The sequence below is a fragment of the Poecilia mexicana genome, unplaced genomic scaffold, assembly GCF_051168715.1.
Source record: "Poecilia mexicana isolate PSO_F unplaced genomic scaffold, ASM5116871v1 scaffold_9, whole genome shotgun sequence".
Classification (NCBI taxonomy): Eukaryota; Metazoa; Chordata; class Actinopteri; order Cyprinodontiformes; family Poeciliidae; genus Poecilia; species Poecilia mexicana.
The window spans coordinates 21717490-21729574 of record NW_028263378.1 but is presented as its reverse complement, the minus strand read 5'-3'; the positions used below and the strand labels follow the sequence as shown (position 1 = coordinate 21729574).

The following is a 12085-nucleotide window of genomic DNA, read 5'->3' as shown; positions in this document are numbered from 1 at the left end:
TGTGTGCAGCAAAGTGCGGAAGTAGCGGGCCATCCAAATGGCTCCCAGAGTTATCTGTCTGGGAAGCCTGACATTTCTTCAAGCCAGCACATCCTGACTTCTCCAGAGCATGTGGTGGTCATCTCCCCTGGACTCCCTACTCCTCCGCAGAGTCCGTTTCACTCCACAGGACTGACATCTGGCTCTGTGAAGGTAAACTACCATGGCCTGCAGGCTGTTTTAATGTGATGGCTGTGATAGCAGCAAACAAGTGCTCCCCCCTGTGGAAAAAGAATGCACTACATACATGCTTTGTACACTCAGGCATGCATGTGCCAGTCATATTTACCGTCTTTGTAAAAAAAAGACTTAAAACATCTCCATGTTTCATTTATTTTTCATTCAACCTTTAATTTCAATTAAATTCAGTTTGGAAAACAATTTAAAATCAATAAATATTTTTTAAACAAAGTCACCTGTGGCACAGTTATTGACACCATTTATAACCAGAAATATTCTTTCCATATGAACTGGATGACTTATTTAGATATTTCTGTTTATTCAAGGAGCCAGAGCTTAATGGAGGAGGTCCAGTGACTCCGAGCTTCGGATCGTACTATGGACCTTCACAGTCGCAAGGTAAATGTATAAAGTTTCACATTTCCACAACGGGAAAGCATTTTTACTTTCCAGTTGTAATCGGAACAGTGAAATTCTGATTTCCCACTCAGAAAAATAATCAATTAGACCCCCTTCTGAAGTCAACTTTCCCACTGGGAAAGTGGGAACAACTCCAACTACCAGTTCTGACTTATAAGGCCGGCTTCACATTGCAATATGGTTCAGCTTTTATAAAATAATATCTTGAAAAAAACAATATGGTTGAAGTGGCAAAAAAGCTGTAATGCCTACGTGAGGTATGACGAAAAGTTTACAAATCTTATAGAAAACCTTTTTTTTTGCGTGAATATTTTCAGACGACTACAAACACAGCCGTGATGCAAACATCTGACTGGACCTTTAAAATCTGATTTTGTAAGTTTTCGTTGGGCCCTGTCACTCAGTAATAAATCAGAAAAATAATGTGATTTTTTTATGGCTCTCTGTATCAGGTGAACTGTCCAATGGAGTCCAGGGCTCTTCCACTTTGCCGCACAGCTGGGTGCCAAATAACGAGGGGAGGCTTATTAAGTTCTCAGGAATCGGTCCGGTGGATGAGACCGGGATGCCCATCGCGTCCAGATCGGTAAGATACAAATAACCAGAACTTCTGGCTAAAACCAACAACATGGTCAGGTTGATTTCTCTCTTCTGTTCTCCTCCCTGCATGCACCAGAGCGTGAACAAGCCCAGAGACTGGTACAGGAGCATGTTCAGACAGATTCACAAGAAGCCTGAGGGTGAGAAACTCTTCCTCGACTTTTTTTTTTTTTTTTAACTAGTGCAAATACGGAATGAATCCCACCGTGTCAATATGTCGGCCTCTAATGAGATCATCGGGCAAACAATTTATTATTGACACAAAAATAAGAGCATAAACGTCTTCTGGCGTTTCTGTTCACGAGGTCTGACAGTAATCCAGATTCTTTTCTCAGCCCCTCCTAAGCATTAATCATTCTTCTCTTTCATGTGCCGTGAAAAACAATTTTTTTTTTCACTGCTGTTTTACCAGGAATTTGGGTGTTGTTGTTTTAAAGAGATTTTTTGAATGTTTGTCTTATCTTATGAACTGGTGCCTTGAGACAAAATGCAGCCGACTCTCACCTTTCTGACAACTACATCAGGATTTTATCTGTGGCTAAAAATTAAAACAAATCATAGTGCAGTATGAAACACTACAAATACATTCAGTTAGAAGACGTATTGGTATAATTTACCAATCAAAAATTGTCGACAACTTTTAACAGGTGAATTTATAGGAAGTACTGAACAAAGTACCTCCAACCAGTTCTATCTTTTTTTAATTTAACACATTAGTGCTGGCACGCTTATTAAAATGATTAATACCCAGTGTACTGCAAAGATTCAAGATTGTGCAAATAGAGAGCATTTTCAGTTTGACGTTTTTTGCTTTACTTATCCTGTGGATGTGCTGAAAATCTTATGTGACTTTTACTGCCAAAGTTTTATGGTTTCAAATGAGTCTCTTTGTTTACTTCAACCAGAACTAGAGGACTCAGAGCGGTGGTCACCAGAACGTGAGTGGACCCAACATACTGCTTACCATCACTGCATTTTTTTCTTTGGACTCTTCTTTCATGAGTCACTAATCCGCAGGGCTCCAGTCAACTGCGGAGAGAGAAAAAATCGTAGAAGACAAGAATCTCTTTAGACTGACGCCTTACGGGTCCCTGCCTGATTGGTGAGTTTATTGGATTTGATGTGACTTTTTCCAGTTTGCTGGATGTGTTTTAATTATTCTGCTTTCAAAAAGACAAGCTCAAAAAATAACAATCTGAGATAGGCTGTCACTCACTTCACGCCTTTATGCATTTTCATTATAGCTTAAAATATTTGGTTGGAAAATTGAAGCCAGTCCCCTGCAGTCAAATCAAACAAATGAGAAGAGGTAAAACTCACCTGTTCTGCAGTGAGTTTTACATTTTGGGAAACACAGAATTTTACTTCAAATTGAAATGAGTTCTGTGGGATTCTTCTGTAACATATAGTGTCATTTTGATGTACAGAGTTTAGAACTAGATCTAATGAAACATCTCATACATGTTGCTCTTCATGACTGCAGAAGGAAGATATTTTTCTTAATCTCCAGTCATCGATCAGTCATCTGGATACAGATGTGACGATTCGATGCTCGGCTCTATGCTCTGTATGCTTTTCTGATAATTCTGTTGCATTTTGCGCTATTTTTGTTCAGCACCTGTGTGATCTGATGTTGGGTCAAAAGAAGTCACAGAGCCTGATAGGGATAGAGCCTGACTTACAGCTCCCAGCTGCAAATCTGTGAAACATCTTTACAGATAAGAAATGTTGCTGTATGCATCATGCAACCTGATAAAGTGGAATGATATTACCCAACTCTGGTTAAAGTTCTGTTTATACTTTAAATTTCCTCCAGTTTTACTTTACAGTCTTACCCAGAAAGAAGGTGTGTCTATCACCTCACCTTTGGCCATGATGTATGAAAACTATGCTGAGCTCTGAAACCCATTTATGTGTATTGCATATGCCGTAAAGTGAGGATATCGCACTACGCCAAGCCAAGTGCAAGTGTAATGTGGAGGTCCACAGGTGACTGAGCATGAATGCATTGTGACCAACAGAAGGAAAAGAGAAGGATTTACAAATAAAAGAGATTGTGGAAAAAAATTCATTACCTCATTCGAATCAAGAAATATTACACCGTTAGTCAATCAGGCCTGTTGAAATTAAACTGATGCTTGTGCTGAAGTTCATGTGTTGACATTTTTCAGCACATAACTCACCGGTGTTAAGTTATTTTTACGTCATGCAGACTGCAGCTGACTGCTTCTGTGATCACCAACCCAAAACATCGCGCCAGTTCCTTTTCAGAGAAAACGTGCTGCTGAGGCGAGTTTGGATTTGTTGTCACGGGCTCCTACAATGACGCCATGTTCAAGTTGTTGTGTGTTTGTTTTTGTGTTGGGGTGTTAACGTTTTAGGAGCGAAGATGTAGATAAGCTGTCTGACCCTGGAAAGCAACAACCTCAACCCAAGAGCATATTCGACTTTGAGCCTGACAGGAGCTCCGCTTCAGTGAGTAACAGCCAGGTATGGACCCCCCATGCTGTCACATTTTAAATATAGATTCTGGTTCCAACTCAAAGCCCACATCTAATTCTTCAGTCTTTAAATGGATCTGGAGTTGTTGTTGGCTCTAATAGCTGTAATTGTTTGGCGTTTTCCCATTGAGGAGCTCATGAGCAGATTGGTCACCTTTTCTTGAAGGATTATTGTCTATCTCCTCAGATTACATCTTCTCACGCAGCGCAGCCTGCAAATACTCCACTTTTCCAGTGTTCAGTCCTACAAGACGAGCTCAGTTATTCTAGCTAGTGAGTTCAACAGATTTGAAAGATAACCTCAGGCAAGAAAAGGCACGATCTGTAGTAGTTATCAGATTTTCTACAGAATGGAGTCTTGTAAACATTTTTTAAACATTTTAATCTGCTAATCTCATAGTGTCAGATTGCTGTAATTTAGTGCTGTTTTTTTCTGCGCCATCTCTTTTATTGGACGGGTTTAAACCCTCTCTCCCTGCGGAGGTGTGGTGCTTCGAAGTTGTTGTTTTTTTCTTTAACACTGAAACACTGCTCCAGATCCGGTGAACACATTGTAAGTTATGTCTTGTGAAGAAAAGAAATCTTTGTTTCTACTCCCCCCTGGGAGCCGATGGGTCTTGTGATCTGTATTATGGTGTTTACCTCTTCTGGTGCATAATGGCTCGCAGCATGGGGACTTATTTCATTTTGTCTGTATGAACAATATTGTATCCCCTGGACGGTGCTTAGAAAAGCAGCTCATGTACCATATCAGGTGCTGCGCTGCTTCAATGCGACATTGTAGATGGGATGACTACAGTATGTCTGGCATTCAGAGAGATGGATTCAGCCAAGGTTTTGCAAAATATGGGACAAGTGGTTTGCAGTTCTCAGCTTCAGTGCCTTTTATAGTCGTGTTTGACAGAACCGGCTACTAAAAGTATGAAGTCTTTATTGACAACAAGAATAAAATAAATATTGTTCAGCTAGTTAAAGTAACAAAATGTGTTGGTTTGCAATTTGGACTCCAAAATATGCTCCAGTAAGTTCCAGATATGTTACTTTGCTGTCTGCGTTTTGGAATTTGACCTTTTTGTTATTGGGTTAAAATGATTTTGATAATTTATTGAATTTATTAGATGTCCACAAATTTGTGCCAAATCAGATAAAGCAGCGTTTTACTAACCAAAGTTTACATAAAGGACCAGGGTAGTAAAGACATGCACTCAGCTTTTGTAAAATATATTTTACTCTAAATATCCTGACACTTTAAAAGTTCACATGCACTCACAGTTGGGACAGGTGCATTTGGAGCTTTTCATTATGTATATAAGCTGTGTTTTTTAGCTGAAAATATTAGCTGAACTGCTCCTATTATCTCTAATATATTTTACTTGGTTGAATTTCCCTTGCATGGACCCTGCTTTTGACCATACACACCAATTTTTAGTAGCATTCATAATGGTGTCACTCAAGAAGCTTAATGCTAGCCTGATTTATACATTAAGGTGAGTCCTTAAGTCCTTAAAGACTTGAAACACTACCAGTGTCGTGATATGTAGGTTTAAAGTGCACACAAATGCAGAGACTGAGGCAGCTTGAGATGAAAAACCTTTGATGACCAGAATGATGAAAAACTTACAAAAAAAAAAAAAAACCCACAGGGGACTCAGGGAGCCAGAGCAGGACAAAACAAGAATCCAGGAGCAAAACACGGCAGGGAAACGAAGAAACACTTGATGTCTAGAGGCTTCCAGTTGAAGGGAGATGTGAACCTTTGTGCTTTCGGGGTGTTTATGAAGATCATCAGAGATTTCCTGTGAGCTAAATAATAGCTGAAAGGAAAAATAATAAGCTAAATAACAGCATAGTTATTATGGTTAAGACCTGAGCTGTGAGGCCCAACAGGACTATAATCTACAAATACATCAAATCTGGTTTCAGAAAGCGTACCTTAAACTTACAGGGTGATTCCAACCTAAATCCCACCAAAACATTGTGGACTTTGCTTAAAAACTAAATTAAGGAACAACCAGTTTAAATAAACTCTGCCAATTCTAGCAAAAAATGGTGATGTGCAGGCAGGTATAAAGTGCATCATGAATTTAAAAACCTGTCCCAAAAGACACTCCAAATGATCATCACAATCATGCCATGATGCGTAATGAAGGGATGTAATTTTCTTACTGTAATATTTTAATTTTAATTTTATATTAAATACAGCTTTATAAGGATAATTTATTCTAGTTTAATTTGAATTTTACATAGCTGTTATTTAGGGTTAAATTCCTGTAAAAAGTACTTATGGTACACCATATTGTGGTAGGTTATTATGAGTTAAGTTCAACTCCAATCTGAGGCCAAAAATCCGCTGCAGTGTGTTTTTTTTAATCTCCTCTCTAGGTTCATTTGTCCCAGAAGAGACAGCCTGAGAAACCGACATCCCCTTCCATTGAGGTGAGCATCTACAACGTAAACTACATGTAGCCTTTTCTAATTTATGCTAAAAATATTTCACTTGTTTTATGAGGTTAGAGAGGAAATTACAAGCTACAAATATCAGACTCTGTGGTAGTATTTTATTTTTGCATTCCAACACTATAATTGCTGGGGCTCAGGCCAGTCTGCAGTCTGAGCTGAGCCAGTTCGAAGCTGAGCTGGACTCGGAGATTCAGGGTCTGGAGAGGACACTTTCTCAGAAGAAGCAGCGTCGAGGCCGGGGTGAGGTACTGAGCCCCCATACTGAATATCTCTGCTACGAACCACTCCCCCACCCTGCTTCTCTGTGATTTAGCAAAAATCCCAGCACACCTTCCCTCCCCACGCCCCCCGATGAAAGCTGTGTGAACCCTCTGCTTGCAAACTATGAATATGAATGTTCATTTTTTCCCCTCTCTGATCTGGATGATTGCCTGAGAACTGCCTGCCTGAGCTGCACCCAGACTGATTTGCTTTCTGATTCACTTGCTTGCCACTTCTCCACAGCAAATGAAGACCTTTCAGAATAAAACAAAAATCAAGTTATTCGGCATTTCCTCTTTTCAATTTCACAGCAACTTGTAGAAAAAAAATCCAAGCCGAGTGCTTTGTTTCCTCCTTGTGCAATTGAATCAAAGGAGAACTCACAGACAGCCCAGACAAACCGAGAGCAGGGCTGTTATGCTGTTTGTAGCCGAGGAGGATAGGACCCAGGGGACTCCTGTGCTCAGCTGGGAGTGGTCAGCACCTCTACTTTGTCTGAGTTGTTGTGAGATTTCCTCTGAGCTGTGAGAACATACAGAAGGCTGAGAGCCTCTGCAGAGAACAAACTGCGTGTTCACACACTGTTCCCTGTGTTTGCAGGAGGCCACAGGCAGGGATCCACTAGCTGCTCCAAAGGCTGTCACCACCAACCACAGGTTAGTCTGAAGGCAGCACAGAAATGTAATCATTTGATGAAAAATAGGTGAAGAGTACAAGAAATGTCACATCTGATTGTGTTCAGTGGCAGCTTTAAAAGTTTTTTGGTGTGTTTGTGTGAGTTTAGATGTTCTGTCCTATAGATGTGATATGCTGTAGTTTCATTCTCTCATGAGATATGTAAACAAACTTAGATTTGACTGATGTACAACTTTAAAAGTATCCTTAAGATACCATAGGAAAGTCTAATATGAGAAGTAAGAGTCACATATTCTGACTTGATTTATTACTATTTTTCTTCGCATCGTAAATGATACATAGACATTAACCACCAACAATGCTTTGCGTTAAAGGGTAACAAATGTGTCCCGTTTTGTCCATGTTAATGTTACAATAATGCATTTCTCTCACCGGTTAGTGGAAAAGTAAACAACATTTTTATTTTAACTGAGTAGAATCTTGATAAGGAATAGTTTGAGGAGTGAAATTATTTTTTGTTGTTTTCTGGTCAGGCTGTGGATTGCACTACACCACTAGGACTGCATCGGTAAAAGTTTTGAATGACGTACATCTGGAAAGTGATGGATCTAGACCTTCTGCCTTGGTGTTACTTAATCTAAGTGCTGCGTTTAAAACAGTTAATCTTAGCAGGCCAGAAGAATGAGTGGGATTGTTGGGTACAGTGCTAAGCTGGTTCGGATCTTATCTGGCAAACAAGGAACACTTTGTGTCATGTGGAAATTATAAATCTGGGTGAAGAAATGAATTGTGTGGATCCTTAAAGGGCTAGTCTTTGACCTCTTTTTTGGTGCCCCTATATAAACTCCCTAATTCAGAATATGTAGTACTCCAGCATCTCTTTCCATACAGTATGTATGCTGGCAACACACAACTGCATCTCTACGAGTCACTTCATGAACTGGTGTTATTATTAATGTCTACAACCATATAAATGAGCATTTGAAAGACTTTGACAGAATAAAATAAGGAGATTTCTGTTGAAACAGGACACAGAAAAGCTGGTGCATGTCTTTATTTTCAGGAGTTACATTACTGCAAATCAGGACTGAAAACATTTTTTTTGTTTACTGCAGCTTCTGATCAAAGAATCTGACCAATTAGCTAATTCCCTGTTTTAAAGTCTGATGATTTTGGATTTAAATTTGCCTCCTAAATCTCTTCTACATGTTTCGATATGTTGGGTATATTAAGCTTTCCTTTAATTAGATCCTAAACTACTACATATTTTCATTCTTATCTTTACTTTGATGTTCTGTAAAGCACCTTAGATTGCCTTGTGCAAAAAAGGTACTTCATCAATAAGCCTGCCTATCCTTGACATTATTTGGATTAGATCATTTAGGCTTAAGATGGGAACATCTCATAGAAAATCGCCCACATAAATGTTTGCCTCTGTACGTAACTCCCCTCCTCCTAATCTTCGATATTACGTCATTGCCTTCCTGAAGTCCTCCTGCTGTTTCAGGAATCCCAGAACTCTATCTCTACAGAACTATAAAAACTAGCTGGGCATCTGCTAGATAAATACTTATACTTATCCGAGTTAGTGTTGTAAAGCTCTCATATTAGCCAGGCTTAATTTCAGTATCTGTTCCTTGACAGAACACATTCCACATTTCCTACCTTGTGTGCGATGCATTCCTGGATGATTCTTGGCTGTTGTTTGCTAAATTGAGCTCATGCACTGTGGACCTCTTCCAGTCCTCAGGGGATTTTTCTGTGGATGTGTAAATGTAAAACATACAGCGTTGTGGATTTTTTACAGCGATGGGTGTCCAGCTGCAAACACAGCACAGTGATGCACTGCCTCAAACAATGCAGATGAGTTAAAAAAGAAAAAAGAGTCAAGCAAGGTGGACATTTTTGAGGTTATAAGTCAATTCCTATCCCAGGAATACACTGAGTCATTTATTCTGATCATGTCTATCATTAGAACTGCAAGGCAATTTCATGTGTATAGCACGTTTTCAGCAGCAAGGAAATTCAAAGTTTTTTTTACGTGTTTAGAAGAAAAATAACAACAATAAACAAGCAAAAACGATGGCAAAATAAGAGAAACAATGACAGGTTAAAAAACAGACTCTGCTTTACGATGTTCCAGTTATCAGTCAGCTCCAAACAAATGTGATTTTAACCTCGATTTAAAGAAACTCAGAGTTTCAGCATTTTAGCTGTTTTCTGGAAGTTTGTTCCAACATAAAATCTAAGTGTTGATTATCCATGTTTGATTCTGGGGAAGCAAAGCAAACTTGAACCAGAAGACCTGAGTGGTCTGGGAAGTTGAGACAACAACAGATCTTTAATGTATTTTGGTGCTAGCCATTCAGTGATTTATAAACTAACAACGGTATTTTAAAGTCTATTTTCTGAGCTACAAGGAGCCAGTGTAGGGACTTTCGAACTGGGCTGATGTGCTCTACCTTCCTGGTTTTAGTCAGAACGCCAACAGCAGAGATCTGGATCAGCTGCAGCTGTCTTGACTGACATTTTAGGCAGACCTGTGGAAACTGTAGAAATCAATTTAATAAGGATAAACGCATAGATGAGTTTCTCAAGATCTTGTTGGGACATTAGTCCTTTAATCCTGTGGATGTTTTTCAAGTGTCAGAAGGCCGGCTTTGTAATTGTCTTTATGTGTCTCGATGTCTGACAGTTTTCAATGTCAGAATTTTTAAAGCTTCTTTAAATTATTGGTAATTTCTATGACAATCCTTTAGTAAAAATACTACAGTCTTTTGCCATCAAAGCACTTATATAATAAATAATTAAAAGAAAAATGTATATAATTATCTAACTGTATTTGTTTAAAATGAAACAAAACAGCTTTTCCTACTGGTTATAAAACAGTTTTGTTATCTTCAACATTTACTTACTGTTGTTTTGATCTTGACACACTTAAGCAGAAACTTAGAACAGAAGCCCACTAAATTCTGAAGTTGTCTTGTTTTTTTGTGGAGGAAACCCAAACAAAAACAAAAAATAGGCAAAATCATAATGCATGGGGTATTTATACATTTAAATAACGGTCTAATCAAAGGGTTTAGTAGATTGACTTAGTGCTGTTTGGTTTTGAAGAAATTATATTAGTGATTATTTAGGTCAATACTGAAGTCATGATTATTTCAAACGAGGAAAAACAATGCACTAGATTTCTTGTTCACAATGCTGTGAGCCTTTAGTTTACAAACTCATTACTTTGTGTGTGTTGATGCCAGAAATACTTAAAAAAAAAATTGTGTTCTTTGAAATTGAGAGAAAAGGGTAGTAATCTTCTTTCAGCCAGCTGACCATCAGTGTGAAGCAACATGTGTGGAAAGGGCAACAAGAATTTCTATGAACTTTTGTTGGAAGGAACGGTGTGGCAGAAAATTATAGTGGTTTTCATACCGTAACTCTTATAAAGCTTATTGTTTTTAATTGCTCCATTCATGGAGAATAATCATGTTTGTGTTTTTTTTGTTACTGTTTGTTAAGATTTATCAATAAAGACTCAGACTTTCTTCTCTTTTCCAGCAACCTGTTAGCATATAAGCAACCCATCCAGCGCTCTGGTGGCTTACCATCAACTTCTGCTCCTGCACATGGTAAAAAAATAATAAAATAAAAACATGTATTTAAGCCTATTTTTCCTCAGAGACACACATGAGAATAGAGGTGGATTTCAAGAACAATAATGCATTGTTAACAAGTTGTCGGGCTTTTCCTCTCTTGTGAATGACTGGCCTTTTAATGACATATTTAGAAACCGGACCATTCATCCAGTAAATGTGATGAAAGCTTGAAGTAATCTAATATATCCTGATGGTCTCATGGTTCTACTTTGTTGCTCATGTTCTGTTCGTGCCATCACTTTCATGAGTGAGGTTGTGGAAAGTCTTAGCAGTTTTTTTTTTTCCTTTTAGAAACAGCTGTTAATGGGTGGGGAGGAAGCTCACAAAAATAGGAAGTGAAACTCAGAAGACCTGATTAAAGATTAGCATTATCAAGGATTTTTTTTCCTGGGAAGTTCAAGTACCCTTTTGAACTTTAGCCTTTGTTAAGGCTGCAGTGGCGTTTTAACAGCAGAGCATTTAAAAATAAGCAAGCCAAACAAACCAGCACACACATCCTCTGATACCTTTATGCCTGTTTGTGTTTCCCAGTAGGATGTCTCTCCACTGCAAATGAAAGTATGGAGCCTTCATCAAAAAAAGAGGAGAAAAAGGTGTGTTTTTATTATTCTCTATTGAGCTAAAAAGCCTGAGTTGTCAAAGCCAGTGCAAAATTTTAAATGCTAAACATGGCAAATGCAAGTCTTTTAACGGATTTCTGTTTGCATTGGTAGATGAAAGCTGCAAGAGTCAAGTTTGATTTCCAGGCTCAGTCACCCAGGTGAAATATGTACTTGGATAAATCAAAGAAAACTTCTCCTTTCAATGTAATCACTTGAAGTTTGCATGTAAACTTAGGGGTCAAATGTGCGGTCTAAATTACTTTCACAATACCAATTTGTAATAATTGTTCAACCTTTTGAGTTGCATTTCAAAAAATGACCTTCTTCTTGTGTTGTGCTGTGTTCAGGGAGCTCACGCTGCAGAAAGGCGACATTGTTTACATCCACAGGCAGGTAGACGCCAACTGGTTTGAAGGGGAGCATCATGGGAGAGCTGGCATTTTCCCAACTTCTTATGTGGAGGTGAATTTCTTCCTAATGTCTTTTATGTTTTCAGATAAACTCAAAGGGTGTTGCACATGTATTTTATGTGATTTACCAACAAAAAGTAGTGCATAATTGTGAAGTGAAGGAAGTTTCCTTGCGTCTGTGCTTTGTAGAACAACCTTTTGCTACATGTAAAATGCAGGTCCTTTAGATTATATTGCTAGTTTTACACATGTTGACGCTGAAAGGTTTAGCGTCAATATTACTGGTAATATAGAGGAAGCTTAATCTGACTGAAGGTGTATTT

General features: G+C 38.6%; 1 protein-coding gene across 8 annotated transcripts in view; it reads left to right on the top strand.

Moving 5' to 3' along the window:
- Window positions 1–12085, top strand: part of sorbs3 (sorbin and SH3 domain containing 3) — a 32803-nt gene that overhangs the window by 15215 nt on the left and 5503 nt on the right. For 6 of the 8 annotated variants that reach the window (XM_088008983.1, XM_088008982.1, XM_088008986.1 and 3 more), the window contains 14 exons: window positions 10–192; window positions 546–618; window positions 1092–1225; window positions 1316–1379; window positions 2145–2177; window positions 2257–2341; window positions 3621–3729; window positions 6123–6176; window positions 6338–6445; window positions 7062–7117; window positions 10653–10723; window positions 11282–11343; window positions 11464–11510; window positions 11700–11814. In XM_088008983.1, the coding sequence (XP_087865109.1) occupies window positions 10–192; window positions 546–618; window positions 1092–1225; window positions 1316–1379; window positions 2145–2177; window positions 2257–2341; window positions 3621–3729; window positions 6123–6176; window positions 6338–6445; window positions 7062–7117; window positions 10653–10723; window positions 11282–11343; window positions 11464–11510; window positions 11700–11814 (1194 nt within the window). The remainder of the gene's footprint in view (window positions 1–9; window positions 193–545; window positions 619–1091; window positions 1226–1315; window positions 1380–2144; window positions 2178–2256; window positions 2342–3620; window positions 3730–6122; window positions 6177–6337; window positions 6446–7061; window positions 7118–10652; window positions 10724–11281; window positions 11344–11463; window positions 11511–11699; window positions 11815–12085) is intronic. The other 2 variants (XM_088008984.1, XM_088008987.1) reach the window with 2 other exon arrangements.